The sequence below is a fragment of the Trachemys scripta genome, chromosome 9, assembly GCF_013100865.1.
Source record: "Trachemys scripta elegans isolate TJP31775 chromosome 9, CAS_Tse_1.0, whole genome shotgun sequence".
Taxonomy (NCBI): domain Eukaryota; kingdom Metazoa; phylum Chordata; order Testudines; family Emydidae; genus Trachemys; species Trachemys scripta.
The window spans coordinates 82820528-82845903 of record NC_048306.1 but is presented as its reverse complement, the minus strand read 5'-3'; the positions used below and the strand labels follow the sequence as shown (position 1 = coordinate 82845903).

The 25376-nt window shown below is 42.7% G+C and overlaps 1 protein-coding gene across 6 annotated transcripts in view; it reads right to left on the bottom strand.

The window, feature by feature from the left end:
• SMC4 (structural maintenance of chromosomes 4) overlaps positions 1-25376 on the bottom strand; it is a 110168-nt gene that overhangs the window by 48628 nt on the left and 36164 nt on the right. For all 6 annotated transcript variants that reach the window (XM_034781629.1, XM_034781634.1, XM_034781632.1 and 3 more), the window contains 4 exons: positions 22453-22580; positions 21370-21510; positions 4544-4694; positions 268-432 (listed from right to left, as the gene is read on the bottom strand). In XM_034781629.1, coding sequence (XP_034637520.1) covers positions 268-432; positions 4544-4694; positions 21370-21510; positions 22453-22580 — 585 coding nt within the window. The remainder of the gene's footprint in view (positions 1-267; positions 433-4543; positions 4695-21369; positions 21511-22452; positions 22581-25376) is intronic.

The following is a 25376-nucleotide window of genomic DNA, read 5'->3' as shown; positions in this document are numbered from 1 at the left end:
AACAAAGTGAGTCAATGGTTTCAAAGTGACATTTTTTAGAATTTCCTTTTTGTTCCGATTCAGAACAAAAACAAATCTTGAAACGTGAGAATTTCCCACAGAATGGAAATTCCATTTTCCAGCCTGCTCTATATTTGAAGCTAGTGCCTGAGAGAGAAATATTCCTGTACAAAATAGCTCCCGTGAAATATCTTTGAACCATCTAACTCATATTAATGTAAAAGTTAACAAATTAGTCTAAGCTTATGGACATCAAATGTTTCAAACCTCTTTCTCTTTCTGAAGTCCTTGTGTTTCCTGTTTAAGGCTATCCATAACTTGTTTTAATTTTTCTTCTTCTCGCTCTTTTTCCTTTTCAAGAACTTCTTTCTTAGATGATGCTTCACTGATAGTTGTCTCACTGTTGCTGGGTACACGTTGAAATTGTTCAACCTGTTAAGGAAGAAATTTTTAATTTTTTCCATTAACTGATACAAAAAGGAAAGTTTATTTTATCTTTAAGCTTTGCCTTCTTATGCTATGAACAATGAGGGAAACCTGAGGAAATGTAAACATCTATGAGCCCTGACATCACGCTGAGATTATCTACTACATCTACCTTCAGGACTGCAAATATCTCCCTGCTTCAGTGATGAAGTACATATATAAAGTATCTCTAAAGGACAGTTTTATTCACTAACATTGCTTTATGTAAATGAGCAAGAACAGAAGTTTTTTCGTTTCACCCTCTAAATTGCTATTTTGCAGGAGACCAGCACTCTAGAATTTGGGCTGAGGCTCCTTCTCATCTCTTTGGATTTCAGCTGATTGTCAAGCTTTTAATAGTATCACCTCCCAGAAGCCTCACTTAGTTCCAGTCAGAGACTTCTCAAGCACTAATCGAAACAAAATTCTGAACAAAACACACACGCACATTACTTTGATGGAGTTTCAGATTGGTCCTCCCTTCAAAGAAAGGAAACGTACATGATAGGACTGTAAGAATGACTGAAAAGGAAGCAGATTGGTGTCTCCTGTTGTACTTGGGCTGCGTCTTAGGAGAATAATTCGGCTGTCTCCCATAAGACTGTTTTCTCTGGAGCTGATAATGGTATGGTTTGTGATACAGGTTCCAGGTGTATATCCCTAACGAGTACAATGTAGCCTTAGAGCAGTGGTCCCCAAACTTTTTATGTCATGCACCCCCTTATCCTAGCTGGGGAGGGAGGGAACAGGGTTAAGGGCTGTGGCTGCTGCTGGGAGTGGGTTGGAACCATGACTGGGAGCCAGTGGCCAAGGCTGGGAGCAGGGCCTGGAGTGGAACTGTGGACAGGCCCGGAGCAGAGCGGGGCTGGGTGGCACTCCTTCCTAACCCCGCCGTGGGGGCTGGTACAGGGGCATGCCCAACAGTTTGGGGACCACTTCCTTAGAATCTTAAGAAACAGAATGGTATGCTCACTGAGTAAATCCATCTCTTCAAAGGACTTTTATTGTGATTTGCACATCTCATTGAATGCCCAATGCCTTAATCCATCAAGCCCTTTTCTTTGTCACTGCTGTGGCCATGGATCCAGTCATCGTGTCTGAAGAGTCCGTTGTTGCTTGAAGGTTGTTTTGGTCATTAAGTTGCCCCCCTGCTTATCTTTCAGTTCTTTTCTGTTCTAAGGTGGCAACTTTGCCAGAAAGGATTTCACTTTCTCTTAGTTCAAAAAAATTATATTTAGCTAGACGAGCCTAAGGTAATTTGCCCCCTGAGGTGGAGGGGGGTGGAGAAGTAGGATTTGCTCTTGAAAAGGTCAAGTTCCTTTGAGTCCTTGTCCTTTGGGGTACTTTTGTTCAATTTTGATTTCTCCTGAACTGCTGAAACAACCAAGGAGCCTGGATTGGAATGGCCACAGTAGTACTGAAACCTTTTTGAAGGGACTTCCACACTTTTTATGGTAGGTGGTATTGTGGCAGGTATTTACCATAGGGTCCAAGCAGGTCAAGCAGTCTATTTATTGGAAAGGTGATTTGTCTGGGCCGGAAGTCGCCAATAAGTTGAGTAACATAAAAGATTTATCTTATGACAGATGTGTCTATTTCTAGAGGGTCTGCAGTTCTCATAACTAGTTATTGAAATGACTGAAAATGTGGTGCTGGTATCCTGGCCACCACTTCATCAGGTGACAAGGAAGAAAAGTCTTTGGATGGTGAAGCAGAATGTTGTTGCTTCTTCTCCTGATGCTGTTTCTTCCTTTTAAGGGTTGGTGGATGGTTTGTCCTGGCATGCCACTGGGAAGTGTAATTTTTATCTCCTCCTGGAATGAGACAGAGATCTGCTCCTGGAAGTGTATGAAGGTTGATCTCAGTAAGTCATACAACTGACATGCTGTATGAATATGGCTGGCTTGTTTGATGATGGCCAATCCAATACGATTTCTAATGTAGTTAGAGCTCAGCACTATCATGAGCACCACCAAGACCTTCGGCATGCTTGGCCACAGATCTCAGGGAAGAAGATTCTCTGCTCAAAGGAGAAGAGAACATGTGCCTTAGGGATAGAAAGGAGAAGTACATTTTCTCGAGGGGCAGAGACCAGGTATATGGTGCTCTTGGTCACAGGGTCCACACTGGTGCTGAGAACTGTGTCGGTACAGAGATCATTCTGGATTTCTCAAATGACATATCCTATAGTATCAGTGACTCTGCTAAAGGTATCAACACATTATCGATACAATGGGGGTGGTGCCGCAGAAAGTTTACTTGGTGCTGTGAAGGTAAAAGGCTCCTTGTTACTAGTATTCAATTTCATTTGGGGCTTAGTCGCTTTCTCCCTGGAGTCCTTGTGTGGTCTTTTCTTGGGGGAAGGCACGGAGTTCCATCTGGTGTCTCTGCCCTTATGTTCGGTGCCAATGGTTCTGGGCATTACATGTCTGCTGGACATAACATCTGAGAGTGCCTTGTCTGGTGGTATTTTGTGGGCTCTCTTATCCATTTATCCCTTATTTGAGGAGACAGTCACTGATTGCTCCAACAAGTAATGCTTTTGTTGAGCATTCTGTGACTTGCCAGTCCTAAAAGAAAACAACTGGCATTCAAAGCATCTCTTATGCCCATCCTTTAACAGGATTAGACTAACGCAAGAAGGACAGGGCTTGAAGCTTAAGAGCAGGCTTAGAGACCACTATGTTGAAATACCCTATACAGGCGGATCCAACCATCAGAAGCCAGCTCAGATGGGCTGAGCTCATTCACTCTGGTCTTCTCGAGGTGAAATAAAATTCTGAGGGGTTTTTAAGGGTTCTTGAAAGGTTTAGCCAGAGCTAAGGACTAGAGGGTCAGACATTCACTGTGTTCTCTCATGCTACTATGGGCGGCAAGAGGGAAATGAGGGAGGGCAGCAGCCATACAACTCTTTATACCCTTGTATGGGAACATAAGGAGGCACAGGGCACTTGTGCACTATCATAGGATCCACACTAACATACATTTGAGGAAGACCTAGCAGTTCCCTAGATACCCCTGTGAAGGAACAGCAGTCCAGATGCTAAACTGGTGATCTGCATCACACAACAGTAGTCCTGATCCTTTAGAAATATATAATTTTGGCCAACACCCCCCCTTTTCTTCCTTTTCACAGCTATCACTGCCCTAAAATTTGGGTAATTTTGTATATTAGCCCTGGAGGGGACAACACCAGCTGCAGAATAGCTGCCTGAAGAGGTTGTTACTTCTTCAAGAACAGCAGCAAGATTTTTTAAAATTATTCTTAACAACATTATTATATGGAATAAGCAGCCTAAGTTAAGTCCACCCTCACAGTTATGTCACATTTGGAATTCATGTGAAACCAGGAGTTCTGCTCTTAACAGCTATAAACTAACAAACTTCTAATGAATGGTGGCAGTGTTAAGCCCTTCTGTACCCTCTTTGCTGTGTGTGGCTCTATTGGCAACTTGTCCCAATAACTGAGATCAGGAGTCTGTTTCTCCTGAATAAGTCAATGATATCACAGATAGCTATTTACAAGGAAGTGCAACTTCCTACACTTACTTACTGGAGATAATATTCACAGCTGTAGGAGAAACACAAAATTTGTAGTGCCAGAAGTGAGCCACCTTGCGTCCAGGACAGGGAAACATCACATTTTTAAGCATGGATAGATATTTGAGCCCGGAGGGGACAGAGACAGTAAAATCATTACACTTGCTACAATAGAAGGGATGTTCCGTTTTCTTTGGCAACAATCAAGTTACTACACTGTTACCAGTTTGGCAATCAACCTGGTAGTTGGATCCATAGGCATGAAGGCTCAAGAAAATGATCTAGTTTGGCTGACTTGCCAAAAAAAAAAAAAATTGATATCATGAGCTTCATTCTCCACTCACTTTAAATGAGACAAGATCTCAATTTCTAGTTTAAAACAAATTTAAAAACTTTTCAGGCCTTCTTTTTATCATAAAGCAGCAAAATTTTTCTTTTGTAGGTTATATTAAAAAAACATTAGAGGCCCCCCAATCCAGAATAGATAAACAATTAAATATTTGGATGATAGTAAGAGTTGCAAGTTTCATAGATATACCTTTTCTTTATCCTTTTCAAGCTGCTTCAGAAGTTTTTTAGCTTTGCTTTTGGCATGTTTTAGTTTTTCCCTTACTGTAACATCCTGCAAATCCAGCTGAGTAAATTTCTCTTTGTTTTCCTCTATGAACTTTGTAATTTTATTGAGTTTTCTAAAAAGAGAAAAAGGTCAGTCACTTTTGTATTAAAATCATTTTCACCAAAAATTGGTTTAGTTAGTGAACTTCTATGAGGCCTTGAATTAAAAGTGGTGCTGTTTGTTTTTTATAAAAACATCCAGCTTTTTATTACATTCACTATTTCCCTGTAGCACTAGTGCTGCAGAAATAGAAGCACTGACTGTTTGTCAAGCAGCAAAAGCCAGGCATAGCTGTGGAAAACAATGTTTTTTCCAATACACATTTGGCTAGCAATGCTCACTGATGAGTTCTCATGACCTCATGAGATAGGAGGGAGCCTGACGCTGTAATAAGAATATAGACTAAGTATTGGTAACCTCATCCATCCATTATGTAGCCAAATCAAGTTTTCCATTGTTCTACAACTGGATATAGAAATATTATAATTAAACTAAAGAAAAGATGTTAAACTGCTACATACATGTAATAATTCCCAGTCTGAACAGAAGAAGCAAATGCAAAAATAAGTAGGCTAGCTACACCAGATAAATGGACTGCAGTCCCTATTTAAAAACAAAAAACAAAACTCAGATGTAAAGACCATTCTCTGATGACAGGAAAGGGATTTGATTGCTAACTATGCATATCATCACCTAGTGATTAAAACATATTTTAGAGAGACATCCAGTCTTGATCTAAAAACCTCCCAAGTGATTTGAGAATTTATCATATCCCATGGTGCATACCCTTACTGTTAAAATTGGCTTTTTCTGTTTAACAAAAGAGCTCACCACTTAAAGGATATCTGAATGAGGACATTACTGTCTGGAAAACCTCTGCATTTAGACTCCACTCTCCTGAACTGAGCTCCTTCTGCAAACCAACCAGCTTTTATGTTTGAGAGTGCTTGTAATGGAGTTGCTTGATGAGGTACCAGATTGATCCCTATCTGACCAGCCTGATTGCTTCCTAATTGAGTGAATGAATACAGGTCCCCACCTACCATCATTTGTTGAGGTGGTTTTATTGAGGTAGTGACAAGGGTGGAATTGTTTATTACCCAACCTCTCCAGAAGACAGGAGTCTCTAGGTGGTCTTGAAGATTTAAAAGAATGTGCACAAATACATGGAGACTCCAGAAAGTTTGTCGCAATTTAGAATGTGTGATAAAACTTATTAACCTGTTCCGTAACTATTGTTCTTTGAGATGTGTTGCACATGTCCATTCCACTTTGGTTGACTGAGCAGCCTGAGTATGGTTGTCAAAATCTTTCCCCCCTCATTGGTACCCTTGCAATTAGACAAAGGGCAGAGTCATCCCTGACACCCTTTCTTGCTGGAAACTCTGATGCAAAGGGGTAGGAAGGTAGGTCATGGAGTGGACATATGCAACACTCCTCAAAGCACAACAGGTATGGAACATGTTGGTAAGAAATGGTTATTCACTGTGGGCAATAACTGTGGGTCTTCGAGATATGTCCCCTGATGGGTATTCCAATATAGGTGCACTTGCGCTCGCTGCACCTTTGATCAGAGCAGTGTCTGAACAGCCCACGCATGAGTGTTATTCAGTTTCGTACTCCGTGCTGTTGTTATATAGCACTGTGTAGATGAACTGCCCTCGGTTCCCTCTCTATCACAAAGCTCCACGGCAGACAACTTCAAACCAATGGGGAAGGAGGGTGGGTAGTGGAGCACCCATAGAGATACATATGTCAAAGAACAACAGTTTCTGAACAGGATGAGCAACCATTTCTTCTTCTTTTAGTCATGTCCCTATGGGTGCTCCATTGCAGGTGACTAAAGCTCCCCCTACTTAAAGGGAACTGCTTGGTAGAGTCAAGTCTAGTATTGAAAAAAGTATAACTGAGGGCTGATCTACACTGGGGGCGTAGCTGAAGTCGAAGTATCTTGGATCGAATTACCTGGGGTCTACACAGCGCGGGATCGACTGCGCTACCGTTGCTCGCTCTGGTGGAGTTCCGGTGTCGACGGTGAGCGCATTCGGGGATCAATATATCGCGTCTTAACGAGACACGATATATCGATCCCGGATAAATCGATTGCTACCCGCCGATACGGCGGGTAGTGAAGACGTACCCTTTATCAAATGCAGTATCAGAGGCTGAACTGTGAGTTATTGCAGGGGTTCTCAACCTTTTTCTTTTTGAGGCCCCCCCAACGTGCTATAAAAACTCCATGGCCCACCAGTGCCACAACCATATTTCTGAAAATATAAGCCAGGGCCAGAGTTAGAGAGTAGCAAGCAGGGCAATTGCCTAGGTCCTGTGAAGCTAAGTTGCCCAGGATTTGGCTTCAGCCGCAGGTAGAAGGGCTCAGGGCCCCGGGCTTTAGCCATGCACAATGGAGCTTTGGCTTTCTGCCCTGGGCCCCAGAAAGTCTAACACTGACCCTGCTTGGTGGACCCCCTGAAACCTGCTCGCGGCCCCTGATCCCTGGTTGAGAACCACTGAGTTTTTGCATGGACCTCTGTACATACCTTTGCTGAGCGCTAAGTCGCAGCTCTACATATTTCAGTGATGGGAACATATTTGAGAGAGGCTGTACAGAAGGAAATAGATCTCATACAGTGAGTCTGTAAGCCCAAGGGTGCTTGACGATTACAAGGTTGGTAGCAACAGCTAATGAAGTTGGATATCCACCTGTAAAGTATTTGTTTAGAGACTGCAGACCCTTGTGATCTGTCTGCAATTGAGACAAATTGTTTAGGGGTCTTTCTGAAAGGTTTAGCTGGTAATCCCTCAGAGTCTGAGGATGACTGTTTTCCAGAAAAAGATAAAAAAAAATAAAAAGCCAATTACACCGCTCTACAGCCAAAATGCTTCTGAAATAAATGTAGTCAAACTTTACTAATTCTGGGTCACTGAAAAGGAAAGTGATGCTTAAAATTGTTGATTGGCTCTGGTTTTCAAGATATGCTATTGGGTCAGTATATACGACTCTTGACTTGGGAATGGCAGATGATAAGTGAGTTATAAAGGGAAGGGATCTCAATTTAAACCAGAAATGACTAAAATACATCTTTGACTGGATCTATGAATAAATCTATGACTGGGTTTGGACAGTACTCTAGAAATCACACAGTGTCGTGCTCTCTTATTTGTCAGTGTTTGATTTTGCAAAGGGACACATTTCTGTTTAGCCAAAGTGAGCAGAGATGCCTCGTACTTGTGTGAACAGTGCAGATAACTTCTGCTATGTGTGTGGTCAAGTGACTTTTGCATCACAAAAGCGCAGTATAACCACTATGGTTAAGAAAGCCTATCACCTTTATTTTGGCTGCAAAATTGGAGATCAGGACAAGAGGTGGGCCCCACACATATGCTGCAACACTTGTGCAACAAATCTTCACCAGTGGTTGAACAGGAAAAGGAAATCCATGCCTTTTGCAGTGCCAATGATTTGGAGAGAGCCAACAGATCATACCAGCAATTGTTACTTCTGCATTGTGCCTCCAGTTGGGAAAGGTGTGTCAAAGAAGAAAAAGTGGACTGTGAATTATCCAAACATTCCATCAGCTATACGCCCAGTACCCCACGGAGAAGGACTGCCGGTTCCTGATGCACCAGAATCATTCTCACTTGAGTCAGATGAGGAAGAGGATGTAACTTCTGGTCCTGAACCATCAATGTCACAGGACCCACATTTTCTCCCATCCTTTTCCTCTGAACCACATCTCATAATACAAAGTGAACTGAATGACCTCGTCAGGGATTTGGAACTACCCAAGAGTAAGGCAGAGCTGTTGGGCTCCAGACTACAGCAGTGGAATCTCCTGGCAGGTGATGCTAGGGTTTCCGTGTTCCGTGACCATCAAAAGGATCTTGTCCCATTCTTCTTCATGGAAGGTGATCTTGTAGCCTGCAACAACATCGATGGTGTGATGGCAGCCCTCAACATGGTTCACGATCCAGATGAGTGGAGACTGTTCACTGATTCATCAAAGACGAGTCTTAAAGCTGTTTTACTGCATAATGGCAATGTTTTGCCATCAATTCCAGTTGGTCAGGCAGTCCATATGAAGGAAACCTATGACAACATGAAACAACTTTTGAGGTGCATAAACTATGACCAGCATCAGTGGCAGCTTTGTGGCAATTTGAAGGTTGTTGCTCTCTTGCTTGGTCTGCAGACTGGATACACAAAGTACTGCTGTTTTCTCTGCGAATGATATAGTCGTGCAAGAGACTCTCACTACATGAAGAAAGATTGGCCACTCTGACAGTCATTGGAACCTGGGAGGAAAAGTGTTCAGCATCCACTACTTGTTGAATCAAGGAAGATTTTGTTACCACCCTTACACATCAAGCTGGGTCTGATGAAGAACTTTGTCAAGGCCATTGACAAAACACAAGCAGCTTTCAAGTACCTCCGTGGAAAATTTCCAAGGTTAAGTGAAGCTAAGGTAAAGGAAGGTGTCTTTATTGGTCCTCAGATTCGTGAACTTCTTCGAGATGATGCATTTGACCATGCACTGTGTGGCAAGGAAAAGACGGCATGGAAAGCCTTCCAGTTAGTGGCAATAAATTTTCTCGGAAACAACAAGGCAGACAACTACAGGTTGTTGGTGGAAAACCTCCTCAAGGCCTACAAAAGCCTTGGTTGCAACATGTCACTAAAGATACAGTTTTTGCACTCTCATCTAGATTTTTTTCCACTGAACTGCGGAGCGGTGAGCAACGAGCACGGCGAGCGATTTCACCAAGACATTGCAACAATGGAGAAACGCTATCAGGGCAAATGGAGCCCATCAATGCTTGCAGACTATTGCTGGACAGTGACAAGAGATGCTCCATTTAATGAATCCAAGAGACAAGCCAAATAGGACTAAACTAATGTACATAATAGTTTTTTGCCTTTTGTTTCATAATACATTTTATTTATATAACCCTTTTGCTGATTTTAAAGTGTTACATAAACAGGACAGGTGAAATATTATCATGTAAAGCAACCAAAAAAACATGAAAAGACCTAGGTTTACAATTTATGATTAAAACTCTACTATCTACACAATATACATAGACATAAAATGTAAAAACGTAAATATCTTAGAAACAGTTGCCAATCAGTTGTTTTAATCGTCATATTTGAATTCAGCATATCAAAATACATAATAAATAGCACATTTTATCTCTGAAGCAGACGACTTCTCAAAAATTGTAGACCAGTGTTATTGCTGGTGGATCTGCAGGTGGCTATTGAGACCAATCTGGAATCCACCGATCTTGTCACAGTTGGCGCAGACATTTCCCAGTGGAAGGGGTGGATCTGGATCGCTGAGTCAAGCTCCGGTGTATTCTTTCCTCCTTTCCCATTTCCTATTGTCTCAGTTGGACCTTGAAATACTGGGATCCTTGCCACAAGGTCATTTTCCATTTTGGTCGGTCAAAGGCTTGAATTTCCCATAAGTTTATTGTCAATACTGCACTTCATGTTGGTTTTGAGGGTATTTTTGAAATGCTTTTTTTGCCTTCCTCTCCTCAGTTGTGAGAACATGACCTGCTTCAGGAGTCAATTGTCTGGCATTTGAAGAACATAACCAGCCCAACAAACCTGTTGGGAGATGATCATAGCTTCAATGTGAGAGGTTTTGGCTTGGGACCGAACATTGCTGTTGGTGTGTTGGTCTTCCCCCTTGATTCAGAAGATCTTGTGGTACAGGGATAACAACCGACTGGAATCTGAGAAGCTTGCTTTGATTCTTGATGTCATGATCTTCAAAGACACGTTCTCTCAAGTATTTGAAAACTGCACTGGCACATTGGAGGCAGTGTTGAATTTCCTTGTCAATGTCAGCTTTCTGCAACAGATGACTGCCAAGGAAAGGAAGTGCTGGATGTTCTCCAGGGTGTCTCTGTTGATCTGAATTACAGGAGCATGATCCTGGTGATTCGGAGCCTGCTGCTGGAGTACTTTAGTGTTCTAGATGTTGAGTGTCAGGCTGAGTTGGTTGTAGGCCTCAGAAAAAAAATGACAAATTTTTAAAGATCTTCTTCCAAGTGGGCGCACAGGGCACAGTTGTCTGCATATGGGAGTTCATTGACTGATTTACTGATAGTCTGTCTTGGATCAGAGGTGACTGAGGTTGAAGAGCTTGCTGTTCATTCTATATTGTATGTCAAATCGAAATAGAAGCTTGTCAGTGATGAGAAAGAGGATGACAAGGAAGATGGAGAATGGGTTGAAGCGAAGACACAGCCTTGCTTGACTCCTGTCTTGACTAGGAAGGGGTCCATTTCAGATCCAATGCTGACAACTGTCACAAGCATGTGGTGAAGATGTCATAGTTGGTAATTCAAAATGGTCTGAATCAGCATTGCAATTCTGGGAGGATTTCCGCAGCAAGAAGAAGCAGGTGTTTGAAGAGAAATCTGGCGAGAAGCTTTTTGGAGGTGGACAACAGGGCAATTCCTGTCAAGATAGAAAGCCACGGCTCTCTTGACATCATATGTGGGTAACAATGACTCTTATTTGCCTAGATGTGGACAGAAGATTGGGAGGTGAATGGATTGGTTAACATGGAACTCTGAAGGTATTTTTGGTAAAAACTTGAAGTGTGGTCATAATGTGACCTTGTCTTTGAAAGATAGTGTGAAAACAGGGGTATGCCATAAGGGCTCCTATTTCCCCAACTCATCCAACTGACATGATGGCTACCAGAAATACTGTTTTCATCGACAAATGGAGGAGTGAGCAGGTAACTATTGTTTCAAGTAGAGATCTCGTAAGACATTTTAGAACCAGATTGAGGTCCCAAACCAGAGTAGAATGGTTTGACTGGTGGAAAGAGATTAGAGTCCTCTGAGAAACTTCATTGTTACTGGGTAAGCAAATATGGAATAACCCTCTGTTGGAGAATGGAAGCCAGGATGGTTGGAAGATGGACTTGAATGGAACTTGAGAACAGCCCTGAGTTTGGTTGTTCTAGGATGTACTCTGTATACCTGACAGCAATGATGTTGTCAGTGGAATGTGTTTGAGGTCACACCAGTGGGCAAATCTTGTCCATTTTTGTTAGTGTGTAAATGGGCTTTTTGCTGTGTAATAGCACTCTTTTTTACTTACGCTGAATAGGTAGTCTCTAATCCCATGAACCACCGACCAGCTACCTTTGAGGCAAAGAACCCCAAGATTGGGGTGAAGGATCTTCCTGCCTTCCTGGGAGAAGAGATGAGGAGCAGCCTGGAGAGTGATTGGTGAGTAAATGGCCAGCTGTATCAGGTAAGGAAACCATGTTTATCTGGGCCATGTCAGGACTATTAGAATAACTCTGGCTTTGTCTTTTTATTATTATTATTTTGAGTAGAACTCTGGATATTAGAGGAATCAGAGGGAACGCATAAAGTAGACCTGACAACCAGGGAAGGTGAAAGTCACCCCCAAGGATCAGTGACCCTGCCCACCTCTGGAGAAGACTGGACACATTTCTTGTATACCAAAATGGTGAGCAGGTCTATTGGAGTGATGCCCCTTTGTTGGAATATGTGGCAAAGTATGATGGAAACTATCTCCCACTTGTGGTCTTGAGAGAAGTGCCCACTGAGTGTGTCCGCAGTTACATTCTGAACTCCTGGGAGCAAAATTGCTGAGAGGAGTATCTGATGGCACGTACACAATTCCAAATCTTGACAGCGTCAGCGCAGAGGTAGGGGGACCTTTCTGGTTGATATAGAACATGAATGACATGTTGTCCATCATGACCTTTAGGTGTTTGCCCTGATCAGTGGCAGAACTGGAGACAGGTGTATCTGACTGCCCTGAGTTCCAGAAGCTTGATGGGCAGAGGGGTTTCCTGAGGCATCCCCCTGCCCTGGGCCACGGAGGTGTCTAAATGTACTCCCTTCCCCAGTAGGGATGCATACGTCGTAATGATAACTGCAGAGGGAGGACAGATGAAAGGGATTCTTGCACAAATGTTCTGAGGGTATTTCCACCAACTGAGAGATTCCTTTATGAAAGTGGGTATGGATAGTTAGTGTAGGTAGACTGTGTCTGTTTGGTGAATAAACAGCCCTAAGCCACCCTTGAAGGCACTGCATTTGCAGTCTTGTGGGGTCTATAATTAAAGTACCATCTGCCATATGACTCAACAGCTGAATACATTTCTTGACTGGAGTTTGAGGAATGATTTGGATTGTATTGATTACGTTGGCTCAGGCCACTAATTTGTGCATTGGAAGGTAGGCTCTTGCTGTTACTGAATTGAGATGAGAATCTATGAATTCTAACTTTTGCACAGGAGTGAAGATGGACTTTTGAATGTTCTATTACAGGCCCAATTTGAGAAAGAGGCCTACGGCATCACATGTTGCCCATGAAGTTACATCCAAGGAGCACCTCTTCAGAAGCCAATCGTCTAGGTTTGGGAACACCAGAATTTCTTTTCTGTGGAGGTGTGCTGCTAGTACTGACATGAGCTTTGAAAACTCTTGGGGCAGATGACAGGCCAAAAGAGAGCACCCCGTACTGAAAATGGAAAATGTAGGAATTTTCTGTGCAATGGGTTGATCGCGATATAGAAATGTGCATCCTAAAGGTTGAGGGCTAAGAACCAATCCCCTTGGTTTAGTGATGGAATTATTGCTACAAGTGTGTCTTCACAAAGGTGCTGAGTAGCCTTTAAACTAGGATGGGTCTCAAGCTGCAATTATTTTTTAGAACCTGGAAATACCTGGAATAAAACCCCTTCCCTCTCTGCTGCTTGGGAACTGGTTCTATAGAAACCAAGAGTAGAAGAGAGTCTATTTCCTGTGATAGCAGGTTCTTGTGAGGGGGTCTCTGAAGAGGAACAGGGAAGGAAAGAGCCAGACAGAAGAGAATGGAAGTGAATGGAGTACCCAGTGGAAATTATCTCCAAAACCCACCCGTCTATAGTAATATCCTCCTATGCCTGCCAGAAGTGGTAAAGGTAGGTGAAATATTGCAGTTGGTATGAAAGGGGATGTCAGCTCAGGACCTCTACTATCCTATCCAAATAGGTGCTTTGAGGTAGAGGATTGGGAAGTTGAAGGTTGGGTGAGTGGTTTTCTCCTCTGGAACCTCTGTCTCTTGCATTGAGGTTCATATGATCTCTGGGAACCCAAGAACTGGGTGGGGGCAGGATCTCTGCGCTGTCTGAGACCCACTAAACTCTATCAGGTAGATGTATAGATCTCCAGAGAACGTAAAGTGGCCCTGGAGTCCTTCAATGTGTGCAGTGACTCATCTGTGCTGTCAGTGAACAGTAAGTGCCATCAAAAGAAAAAGTCTTGAATTGTTTTCTGGGCCTCCACTGGAAATACTCAAGAGGTGAAACCAGGAGGCCATCCTCATAAGTACTACCCCAGAAATCAAATGAATGACAGTATCAAGAGAGACCTGCAGAGATGTTCTGGCAAGCACCTGGTCTTCTGCAATAATTGACTGGAATTGCTCTCTGTTTTGCTGGTAGATGCTCAATAAAGGAGTTCAGCTTAGTATAAATTTGTATGGTTGCATGTCACCATTAATACCTGATATGTGGCAATTCTGAATTGCAAAGTGGCTGATGAATATGATTTTCTAACGAACAGGTTGAAGCGTTCATGATATTTATCATAGGGCATAGTGCTGCCATGTTCGTTAACTGCCTCAACCACTAAGGAGTCAGGAGAGGGATAAGAAAATACAAATTCCGAGTTCTTAGAAGGGACATAATATTTTTTGTCCGCTCTTTAGCACATGGACAGAATTGAGGCTAGGGTGTGCCAAATGACCTTTGCATGGTCCAGGAGGGCTTCGTTAACAGGCATGGCGATGTGGGCAGATGATGCTGGATGAAGGATGTCAAGCAGCTTATGATATGGTTCTTTAACCTCCTCAAGAGGTATCTGCAAAAGAATTTATAACCCACTTGATAAGGTCCTGGAACTATTTAAAATAATCAGCCACGGATGGTGGGGGTGGTATGACCACTTCATCTGGGGATGAAAAAGATATGTTGGCTGGTGGAGAGATCTCTTTATTAGCCCTAGCTTCCAGTTCCTCAAAGTTTTCTTCCTTAGGTTAAAAGAACAGGAGTACTTGTGACACCGTAGAGACTAACGCATTTATTTGAGCATAAGCTTTCGTGGGCTGGTTAGAGTGTTCTGGACAGGGAGGGTGATGAAGGCTGTTGATCTCTGTGGTCGGTGGTGCTTGAGGCCCTAGAAAATTGCTGGCAATAGGCTCCCAGTATGGCCAAGAAGGTGGTACATATGGCACGGGTAGAGTCACCCATGGGTGCTGGTACCAGCAAGATGGTGGTTGTGGATGTCTTTCATGAATGAGATCAACTTCCTCAGAGACCTCTGGAAAAGAGTCTCTATAGGGATGGAGTGGAGAACCTTGGACAGATATGTGAGAGACTGAGGCAAGATCTTCATCAGAATCCCCCTCTTCCAAGTCACTCTGAAACGGAGGAGCACCAGAAGAAATATGAGGTGAAACTGTTGGTACTGAGTGAATGTCTGGAGATCTGGAGGTCCTGAGAATATTGGAGCTGAGCAAAGGTAAGTAGGACATCTGAGTGAAAGCAAAACTCTTGCAGTACTGAGAGTGTTGTCCCATGTCAATGGCCTGTGCCACAGTGATGGCTGAGGGAGTTGATGGTACCATGAATCTCGACCACTCCAAGGGGAGTCCAGATAAAGCCTGAGGGGGCTTCTTTGGTAGCGAGTGAGAAGAGGTAGTGCTCTTCTTGCCACCTCACTCCATTGACTATACTGATAACCTCTTGGAGCCCAGGACTTTACAATCCTTAGGCTTAACTGTTCCCTTGATATCTGAGGAACCACCAGCCTCATCAGTACCAGATCAGACAGCACTGGGTGCTGAAGTGGCTGAAGTAATCAGAAATTGCGACTTCTTTCAGGTACAGCCTCAAACCTGGAGAACTCAATGGACAGTCTTTGGGAATCTTATGAGAGGAATCTTGGCTCTTCCTCTTAGATGTCCTCAAGGAGTGCAGTTCGGAGATGGGGGAGGCAGCGAAAAGGGACAGGAAAGTGGAAAACCAGTGCTGCCAAGGCTACACTGGGGCCATACATATTACTTGAGCATAGTGGTGCATGATTTTTAGCTAAATTCTGAAGTGGAATTGGTGGGAAAGCATCCAGGAACTTGCCCATCCAGGGCAACAGGAAAGCTTCCAAGAGGGGGACAACCTGGGATTGTGACCTTGCAGGTAGCAAAAGTGCTGCCACTTCCTGTTGGTTATTGTTGGAAACAGGTTATTGTTGGAAATGGGGGAATCTCCCATGGATGGAAAATGCCCGTGGCTACATTTGGACATAGAGAACACTTGTGGCAATTCATAAACAATCTGCTTAGGTGTTCTGCAAGCTTATTTTGCACCCACCAAAAATAAGAAGCTGTGAGGTCGATCAAAGTGGCAATGCAAAAGTCCAAGTTGCATTGTCTCTTGGCAGAGCTGGGGCAAGTGGGCCCCTCCCTGCTTGTTGAGACAGATCACCACCATTGGCTCCTACCCTTGATATGGGGTAAGAAAGCTTGACACACGAGTAGGATAGCTCTCAACTCCCTTATATTTATATGTCACGATACCCTTTGTGGATCATAACCCCTGCCTCTGAAGAGAACCCAGATGAGCCCCCCCATCCCAGAGTGGACATATCTGTCACTAACATCAATGAAGGCAGAGGTGGGACAAAGGGAACACCTACACATACACTAACAGTGTTCATCCACCAGTCAAGAGAAGCTAAAATCTGAGAGGGTAACCTTACTCCAAGGCTTAGAGAGTGTTGGCTCAGAGCAAATATGGAGGCCAGCCAGTCTGTCATTCCCTGAGGCACAATCTGGTATGTTGGACTGCATTTGTGCAAGAGGTCATGTGCCCCAGATGCCTCATATGATTCCATGCTGTCGTAGTTAGGTGAACCTTGAGAACAAAGACGATGGATTCAATTATCTGAAACGTTGACCACAGAAGGAAAGCTATGGCTTGAGTCAAGTTCAGAACTGACGGTATGAATTCTATCCTCTGCACTGAGGAGAGGACAGACTTCTCTGTGTTGATTAATAGTCCCACAGCATTGAAGGTTGACTGGATAAGAGAGAAAGTGGATTGTAACTGAACTCTTGATTGGATTCTTACCAACCAGTTGTCCAGGTAGAGAGACACTTGCACACCCAGTTTCCTCAAAAATGCAGCTCACACTGCCATACAGTTTTTTAAAAACTATGGGAGATGCAGACAGACCAAAGTTTATCATTGTGAACTGGTAGTGAGAATGGTTCATTAGGAACCTTAAATGTTTCACATGGCCCTGATAGTCTCATGAAAGTACGTATTCTTTGAGATGAAGGCAGCATACCAGTCTCTGGGATGCAGGGAAGGATAATGGAAGCCAGGAGACCACGCAAAGTTATCTTTTTCAGATATCTGTTGAGTTGGCGCAGGTTTAAAATTGGTCTGAGACCACCTTTTGCTTTCAGGATAAGGAAATGGCAGGAATAAAACCCCATCCTTCTGTGACACTGAGGAACTTCTACAGCTTCCAATCGAAGCAGAGATCGCATGTCCTGGAAGATGCTCTCCTTGTGAGAGTGGTCTTTGAACTGGGACAAGGAGGGAGGGCGGGAAAGAGGTGTAGACATGTGTATCCCACTTCCACAGTGTTTAAGACCCATTAGTTTGAAGTGATTCAGGCACCATACACCTAAGAAGTGAGAGGCACCCTTCCCTTGCAAACACAGGGAAAAGAGAGGCTGGAATGTTGGAGAGGTATCATGTCCTTGACCAACCCATCAAAATATATGTTGAGAGCCCCCAGGATGCCAAGATGAACTAGAAGCTGTTGCAGTAGAAGGGGGTGGGGTCCATATCAATAACCCCTACTCCTTTTTCTTAATAAATATTTTTTTAGACGCAAGAGTAGCATGTCGGTCAGACTGCTAAGGACAAAAGTGCTTTCTTTTTGGTGCAAGGGTACATATGCCCAGAGAATTTAGAGTCTCCCTGGAGTCTTTTAAACCATGAAGTGTCATCTGTCTGCACTGAAAATAGAGATGACTCTTCAAATGGCAGGTCCTGAACAGTCTGCTGGACCTTCCTTGGGCAGCCCTGAAGACTGCATGCATGAGCACCTGCGCATGGTAATAGCAGAGGCCATGGCTCTAGTAGCCAAGTCAGCAGCATTCAAACCAGTTTACACTGATGTTCTAGCCACCAGCTTTCCTTCATCTACCAGCAAAAGAAACTCTTGTTTCCCGTGCTCTAGTAATGTGTCCTTAAACTTTAATATCAAGTCCATGATATTAACAGTCATGCTGGTTTAACAAAGCCTGTTGTTCTGCAATTCTAACCTGTAACACAGCCCTAGAACAATTTTCCCTACCAAACGGGTCAAGTTTTTGCATCCTTTGATTTCGGGGTAGCAGCCTGCTGCCCCTGGCATTCCCTTTCGTTGGCAGCCGAAACAGCCAATGCGCTAGGAATGGGAAAAAAAATACTTGAAGGCTTGGATGAGTACTTCGTATCAACACTTATCCCTCTTGAATATGAGATGAAGTGAAGAGGGAGTTTGCCACAGGGCCTTGGTGGGCTCTAAAATTGCCTCATTAATTGGTAAGGCCACAAGGGAGGGCCCAACTGTGGCCAAAATATTAACATCTCTAATGGATGACTCCTAACATCCTCCACTTGGATATTCAAGGCTGAGGCAAGCCTTTTCAAAATCTTCCAGTAAGCCCTGAAGACTTCAGGTAGAGTGAGGACCATTTCACAGAAAGTGCACCTGGGGAAGAGGAAAATGGAGATAATAGAGTTTAAGGCTATGCCTCCTCTGGCAATTGACTGATAAGAGTACAGGAGGATCCTATCTCCTGACTTGGAGATGGGAGAGAACACCCCAGGGATTCCAAAAGGGGCACTGAAAAGACCCACTGAAAAGGCAGAGTCCCAATGACTTCCCAGCCACATATCCCACCAATGCAGCATCTCAGAAGCATCCCAGGTGGCAAGATCTCAGAAGGGATTCAGAATCTGAAGACTCAGCTTCTTCTGACCATAGAGGGGCTACGCCCATCAATACCAGTGCAGAGAACCCAGAGATAACTGAAACAAGGCCATTGTTGCTAGCTTTCCCCTTTATGGTATCGTAGGATGAGAGCGCTGACAAACAGTACTCCTCGTTGTTTTGACATGGAACTGAGCCCTGAACCAATTGAACCAAGGCAGTGTGAGCTGATGGGTACTGGTTTCCTGCACCACTGAGGAAACTGGTACTGACAAAGACAAGCTCCTTGCTGCTGCAACTGCCTCCAAGTGTAGTTGGTACAAGTGTAGAATGGTCTCAGTTTAGTGAGTAACCAAAGATGACAGCATTGTAGAAGTAGAAGGTGACGCTTGGGATTCTGGACACAATGGTACCTGTCCCAGTGCCAGAATCAACTGTGCCTCCTTATGAGACTAACTGGACAAGGAATACTTAGATTTAGGATGCACACTACTTGCCCCCTTTGCCCCCTTTTTGGGCTCAGGAGCTGTAGATCTTCCTCTTCAAGTTTCTTCCTTAAAAACCTTGTACTTCAACCTCAGCACTGGAGACTGGTGACAGTACTGTGACTTCACCAACACTGGTGGAGTGTTTTTCCAAAGCTAACGAGGTTGTTCCCTCCCCCTCCAGGCAGGAAGGCTCCAATAGTGGTCTCAGAGCAGCTTCTATCAAAAGAAACTTCAGCCTAGCCCTCTCTGTCATTTTTGGTCCTAGCTTGAAGTCCTTACAAATTTGATAACAATCTGATCTGTGAGATTCACCCAGGCACTTTGAACAGGTGGTGTGTGAGCCACTCACAGGCATTTGTTTGGAACAAGAATAAGGCTTGGAGCCCAGTGACTCAGTATCAAAACCAGGACCTCAAGCAGTGGAACCAAAAAACATAAAAAAAAAAAAAAAAAAAAAAAAAATCTAATCACTAACACTAACTATGAATAAGGCTACATTTTTGTCATGGGTATTTTTAGTAAAAGTCAGGGCAGGTCATGGAAAATAAACTCACGGCAGCCCGTGACCTGTCCCTGACCTTCACTAAAAGTATCCCTGACAAAAGGGGTAGGTGGGTTCAGCAGCCACTGCTGCTGGGGCTCCTGGGTCCCCCCACTGATGCAATGAGCATGAGCTCCAGGGTGCCCCTGCCCCTGGGGCTGGGCTGCTGTGCAGGCAGGGCTGACTGGGAGCTCCAGCCCCAGTGCATAGAATGTCACGGCGGTCAATGGAAGTCATGGATTCCATGAGCTCCATGACATAATCATAGCCTTAATTATGAACAACAGATAACCATCTACAAAAAATAAAGGACACAGAGAACTTGCTAAAGCAAGACCAACAGATCTAACAACTGTCACGGGTGGTAAGAATGAACTGAGGGTAATTGCGGTGGCTCCGCCTTTTACGCCTGCTCACAAGGGCTCATGGTGGTAGAGAGTGCCTGAGCTGCACTGATGGGTACTGCTGAGGGAAAAAGAGTTTGACCACAGTATGTGGGGCACACACAAATCAAGAATAGAATACACCATGTCCAATCACTCAAAGAACTAAAATTAATCCACAGTCATTCTGTTAGGTTACAGTTCAAAAGGTGATGATCAGGGAAGGATCCTTTCACAACGCAATCGCTAATAGCAGCTGGATCCACAGATCATATAATATATGGACACCATTTTGAGAATTGGAACGATATAGATTGTTTAAAATTTTTTAGTATCGTAACTAAACTAGAGTGATGACATCAAAGTAATAAGAACAACTGGGGAAGGGCGATAGAAACTATTTAGATCAAAGGCCTGACAAACAATTAGAAGAAATGACATCTGAAAGAGTCAAAGCATCCCAGGCTCCTTCTACTAAGGGCTAATAAAGCCCGTTCAAAGAGTTCTCCAATAGAAAAGGAAATCCAGGATTTGATATTCAAATTATTTCTAGATAAAATCACCCTCTGCGAAAGAAAACCCTTCAGACCTTTGCTAAACTTCATAAAGCCATAAAAGAAAGCCACAACCCAATTATCTGCCCTCTTCTTTATGGGTTATCTTTAAGGACATCCCTTTAAAAAAAAAAAAAGGCATCTGCTTGAACTGCCATTTTATCATAAAACTATGCCACACTTGATGACAGTTCTGAACTATAACCTTACAATCCAATCTGCATTGCAGCACTGCCCTAGGAACCAGACTGTGACAGAGTCAGAATGTGGCTGTTTGTGTGCATAGGTGGTGACTGTGAAAAGACACCCACAATCTATCCACCTGTGCAGGGGAAGAGTGGGAACCTAATGGCAGCTGCTTTCTGTCCCTCTGCAGGTTCTGCCAACATAGGAAGCCAGTGGGGGATTAAGGGGCCTCATAGCTGCATAAGATGCAGCAATGATCACAAATGAGCCCTTTATGCTTTACAGTATGTCGTGCATAAAAGGAGAATATTCTCTGTTCTAATATGTTCATTCAACTATCATCAACCCTAATTGGAAATATGAAAGTACAACATGAGTACATACAAACTTAGTGGTCATTTGAGATGTCAGTAATACAGGCCGAGTACAAAAGACCACTTGGTATGGAAGAGTCAAAACAGAAGTGACAAAACAGTTTGTTTTCTGAACTCAAACCTTTACATGTGCAAAGTGCATAATGTGCTATTACAGTTTGAGAGATCATGGAAGTACTTACTTTTCTACATCTTTCAAAGCTTTATTCTTAACTTTCATTTCATCAGCAAGTTTACTATTCTTTGTATTAATATCTTTAGTGTCTTCATGAATTTTTTTCTTTTGGGTTTCCATGTCCGTTATCCGATTCTGCAGGTCATAACTAGAGAAATACATGTATTTTACATATTTGAGGATTACAAAAAAGCGACTTGTAGCAAATTTACTAGGAGTTTTAAAAAAATTGATTAGAGAGTTTTGGAATCTTACAATTACAACAAATAATCACTGTAAATTAAATATTCAGTCCTGCAGCTGATCATTGCTAGACAGTCTTGTGTACTTAAAATGAGGTTAAAGAAATCCAAAGATTTTACAGTTTAAAAAATGTAAATAATTTCAGGCTTGTCTATATGGTGGAGTAATGTGTCCTACAGAGGTGTAATTTCTAAAGTGCATTAATGTGTTGCTCATTAATTGGTCCATGTAGACCCTGCTGGTACGCACTAAAGTTTTCCTAGTGCACTTTAACATAATGCAGTATTATGTTAATGGATGCTAGGGAACCTTGAGTGCACACCAGTAAGGCCTACATAGACCAATTAACGTGCAACATGTTAGTGTGCTTTAGTAATCGTACTTCCTGTAGAGTACATTGCTGCTTGATGTAGACAAACCCTTGGTTAACAATTTAAAATATCTAGTTTCTCTTTAAAGTAGGAGGCTGGCCTTAGGAAGTCCACCAGCCAAACTACTTTACTGGGAGGGTAAGGGAGGGGGGTAGGATGAGATTAAAAACAGGTTAAAGTAAAAGAAAACTGGCAACCAAGTTTTTTTTTTTTTTTTTTTAAATATGCCAACATGGACCATTGCTATTTGAAATTATTAATATTTTTAAACTGAATACTTACCATAAATGGGCACTCATTTTACTTAGTATTCTTTTAAATTTAGACTATTCAGTGAAAGTTTTGAGAGTGTTCCTGGAGATTCATGTAGACAAAATATTTACAAGTGGAAATATGGAGACAGGGTAGCTAACTAGTAACTGCACTACTGATATAGAAACCAACATCGAAAATTCAGAAAGGAAGGTGTTACTTACATGTAGTATTGGCAAATATTATTTTTTTCCTTAAACATTTTGTTTTCCAAAGAAAGAAATTCAATGGCTTTGTTTCTCTCTCCTTCTAAAGCATCTTTTTCTTTCTCCACCATTTTAACTCTGTTTAACTAGAAAAGATAATACATCTAAGTCAGTTTACATTCTAACAATACTTCAGAGAAAACAATGAACAGTGAGAAAACTGATCACACTATATAAGGCAGTCAATTAAGATCATATACAGGAAAAAAATTCCAAAATTAACTTCACAACACAATTTAAGATTGTGAGCTTTTTGAGGAAGGGACCTACTGTATAGCACAATGGAGCCTCAACCTATTTGAGGATTCTAAGCAATAATGTAAGACAATCAGGAACATAGATTCTGCGTAACCCAGGAAATTTTACAAGAAAATCCCCACCAGGATATACAAGGCTTTATTATAAAGACATGGAATCAGATTTTTATTTTTTAAACAAGGGCTCCCACTGGTGCTAGTATCAGTTCAGTCAAACCAAAGGTAACACAGGTGGGAATTTAAAAAAAAAAAATCCTAATGTAGACTGCTTAAGTGTGTTATTTTTGCTATATCTGCTGCTCTTGAAGAACAATGCTTAAGTAGCCCCTTTTCAGTGTAGGTACTTATTCAACCACCATTGTTATAGTAGAAAACTACTTCCTAACTATTTAAATAAAACTTTCTTCCTTCTCAGTCTGCAAGGAGAAATAGTTTGATAACTTTGTGTCCATTTATCCATGATGCATCTGATGAAGTGGGTATTCACACACAAAAGCTTATGCTCCAATACGTCTGTTAGTCTATAAGGTGCCACAGGACTCTCTGTCGCTTATTACAGATCCAGACTAACACGGCTACCCCTCTGATATTTGATAACTTTGTGCATCAAGAATTTACTAAGGGAAAGCCAAGTCAAATAACTTAACATTGTCTTTAGTTCTGAAAGTGGTTAAATTCCATTGTTATTCTGTTGAGGAAGCAAGTTCTACAGTCTATGTCCAGCTTCTGTGAATGTTTTATTTTCTACACTTGGAAGCCTCCTCATATGGTTATGAGTTTTTCATTGTTCCAGTGGAACACTTCAACCTTTTTCATACCAGAACTACTGTGGAGTCTCCTGCTTTTCTCCTATTAGCAATATAGGAAATGTAGGACAGTCAAGACTCCTTGATAACATAAGAGAGGCAAATGAGAGAATCCATGTTATATCCTGTATTTTAAAGAAACTGTTACTTACCTGTATTCTATTTTTCTCCAAGATCTGTTGTGCCCATACACATTCCACTCCAGGCATGTATGCCCTGTGCAGTTAAGCCAGAGATTCCTATCAGCAGTACTGTCGGAGCTGTTCCTGCATGTCCTTGTACCTCCAACCAAGGGCATACAGGGTGGGGCTGCCTCAGTCCCCTCTCGATTCCTTTGCACTGGAGTCCTGATGACATTAGACTCCAAATAGTGGGGGATGGAGGATGGGATGTGGAATTTGTATATGCGTACAACATATCTGAGAGAACCAGTTACTGTACAGATAAATAACTCTTTATTCTTTCTGCGCACATATATTCTATGTTAGGCAATTCTCAAGCAGTAGCCCAATGGTAGCAGGAACTCAGAAAATATTTAAACAATTTTTCCATAGTTGGTCTCTCTGCTGGACACTTTGGCAATTCATAATGCTACATGAAAGTGTGAACAGAGAATCAAGTTTCTGCTCTGCAGATGTCCATAACAGGGACATTACTGAAGAAGGCTGCTGAGGTAGCGTGGGTCCTTGTAGAATGAGCAGTAATTCTCTGGTGGTGTGAAGCTTCCAAGCTCATAAAGGTTAATGTACATTAAGAAATCTTATTAGGTAGACTCTGGGCTGAACACTTGTCCTCCCATTGTCTTAGCCTAAGACGTTAAATCTAATGGAGGATCAAAAAGACAAAGTCCTGTCAATGTAGAATGACAGTGCCCTGCGCACATCCAAAGCATGCAACATCTCCTCATACTTATGGATGTGCAGTTTAGAAAAGATGATCAATAGATCTACCACCTGATTTAGATGGAATTCTGACACTTTTGATATATAGTGTTGTTGTAACCCTATTGGTCCCAGGATATTAGTGTTTGATAGGAATTTCAAATGAGGTTGTAAAGATGCTTTGTCCTTAAATTATACATGGTAGACCTGCAAGTCCCCCATTCTCCTAGCAAATGTGAACACCAAGAATGCTGTTTTAGCAGACAAATGAAAAAGGGAGCAGGTGGATAAAGCTCAAAGGGTGGTCTCATACGCAATGACAAGACCAAGTTAAGGTCCCAAGGCAAAAGTGTAGGTCACTAACGGTAACTAGAGTTCCTTTGAGATGTGTCATTCTTATCTGTACTCCACACATGGGGTATGTATTCATGCCATGCGCCCAAATCCGAAAATTCTTCAAAGCAGCGTCTGTTGACCCGCATGTGAACACTAGCTCTCCTTGCATTCCCAACCTAGAAGATAATGTTCAGTGTGGGTCGATGCCTCTGCAGTTCCTCTTCTTACTGCAAACACAATAGGATCCGAAGCAGAGGGAATGGAGGGCAGGTAGTGGAATATAGATAGGGACCCCACATCTCAAAGAACTTCCAGTTACAGTAAGTAACCACCACCACTACTCTGAATGATGATCCTTACGTGTATTCCATGAGCAGTGTTCAGACTGGAGGTGGGTGTGAGGAAGCTGGTAGCAAAGATGCTTGCAATATTGCTGATTCCACCGCTGCATAATGGGTTGCAACTGTGTGGATCAAACTCCAGGTGGCTGCTTTGCAGATATTTTGCAGTGGGAATGTCTGATAAGGATGTCATGGAGGCAGTTTGTGCTTGTGTGGAGTGAGCTGTGACTCCCCTAGGGAGAGAATGTTTGTTATCTTGTA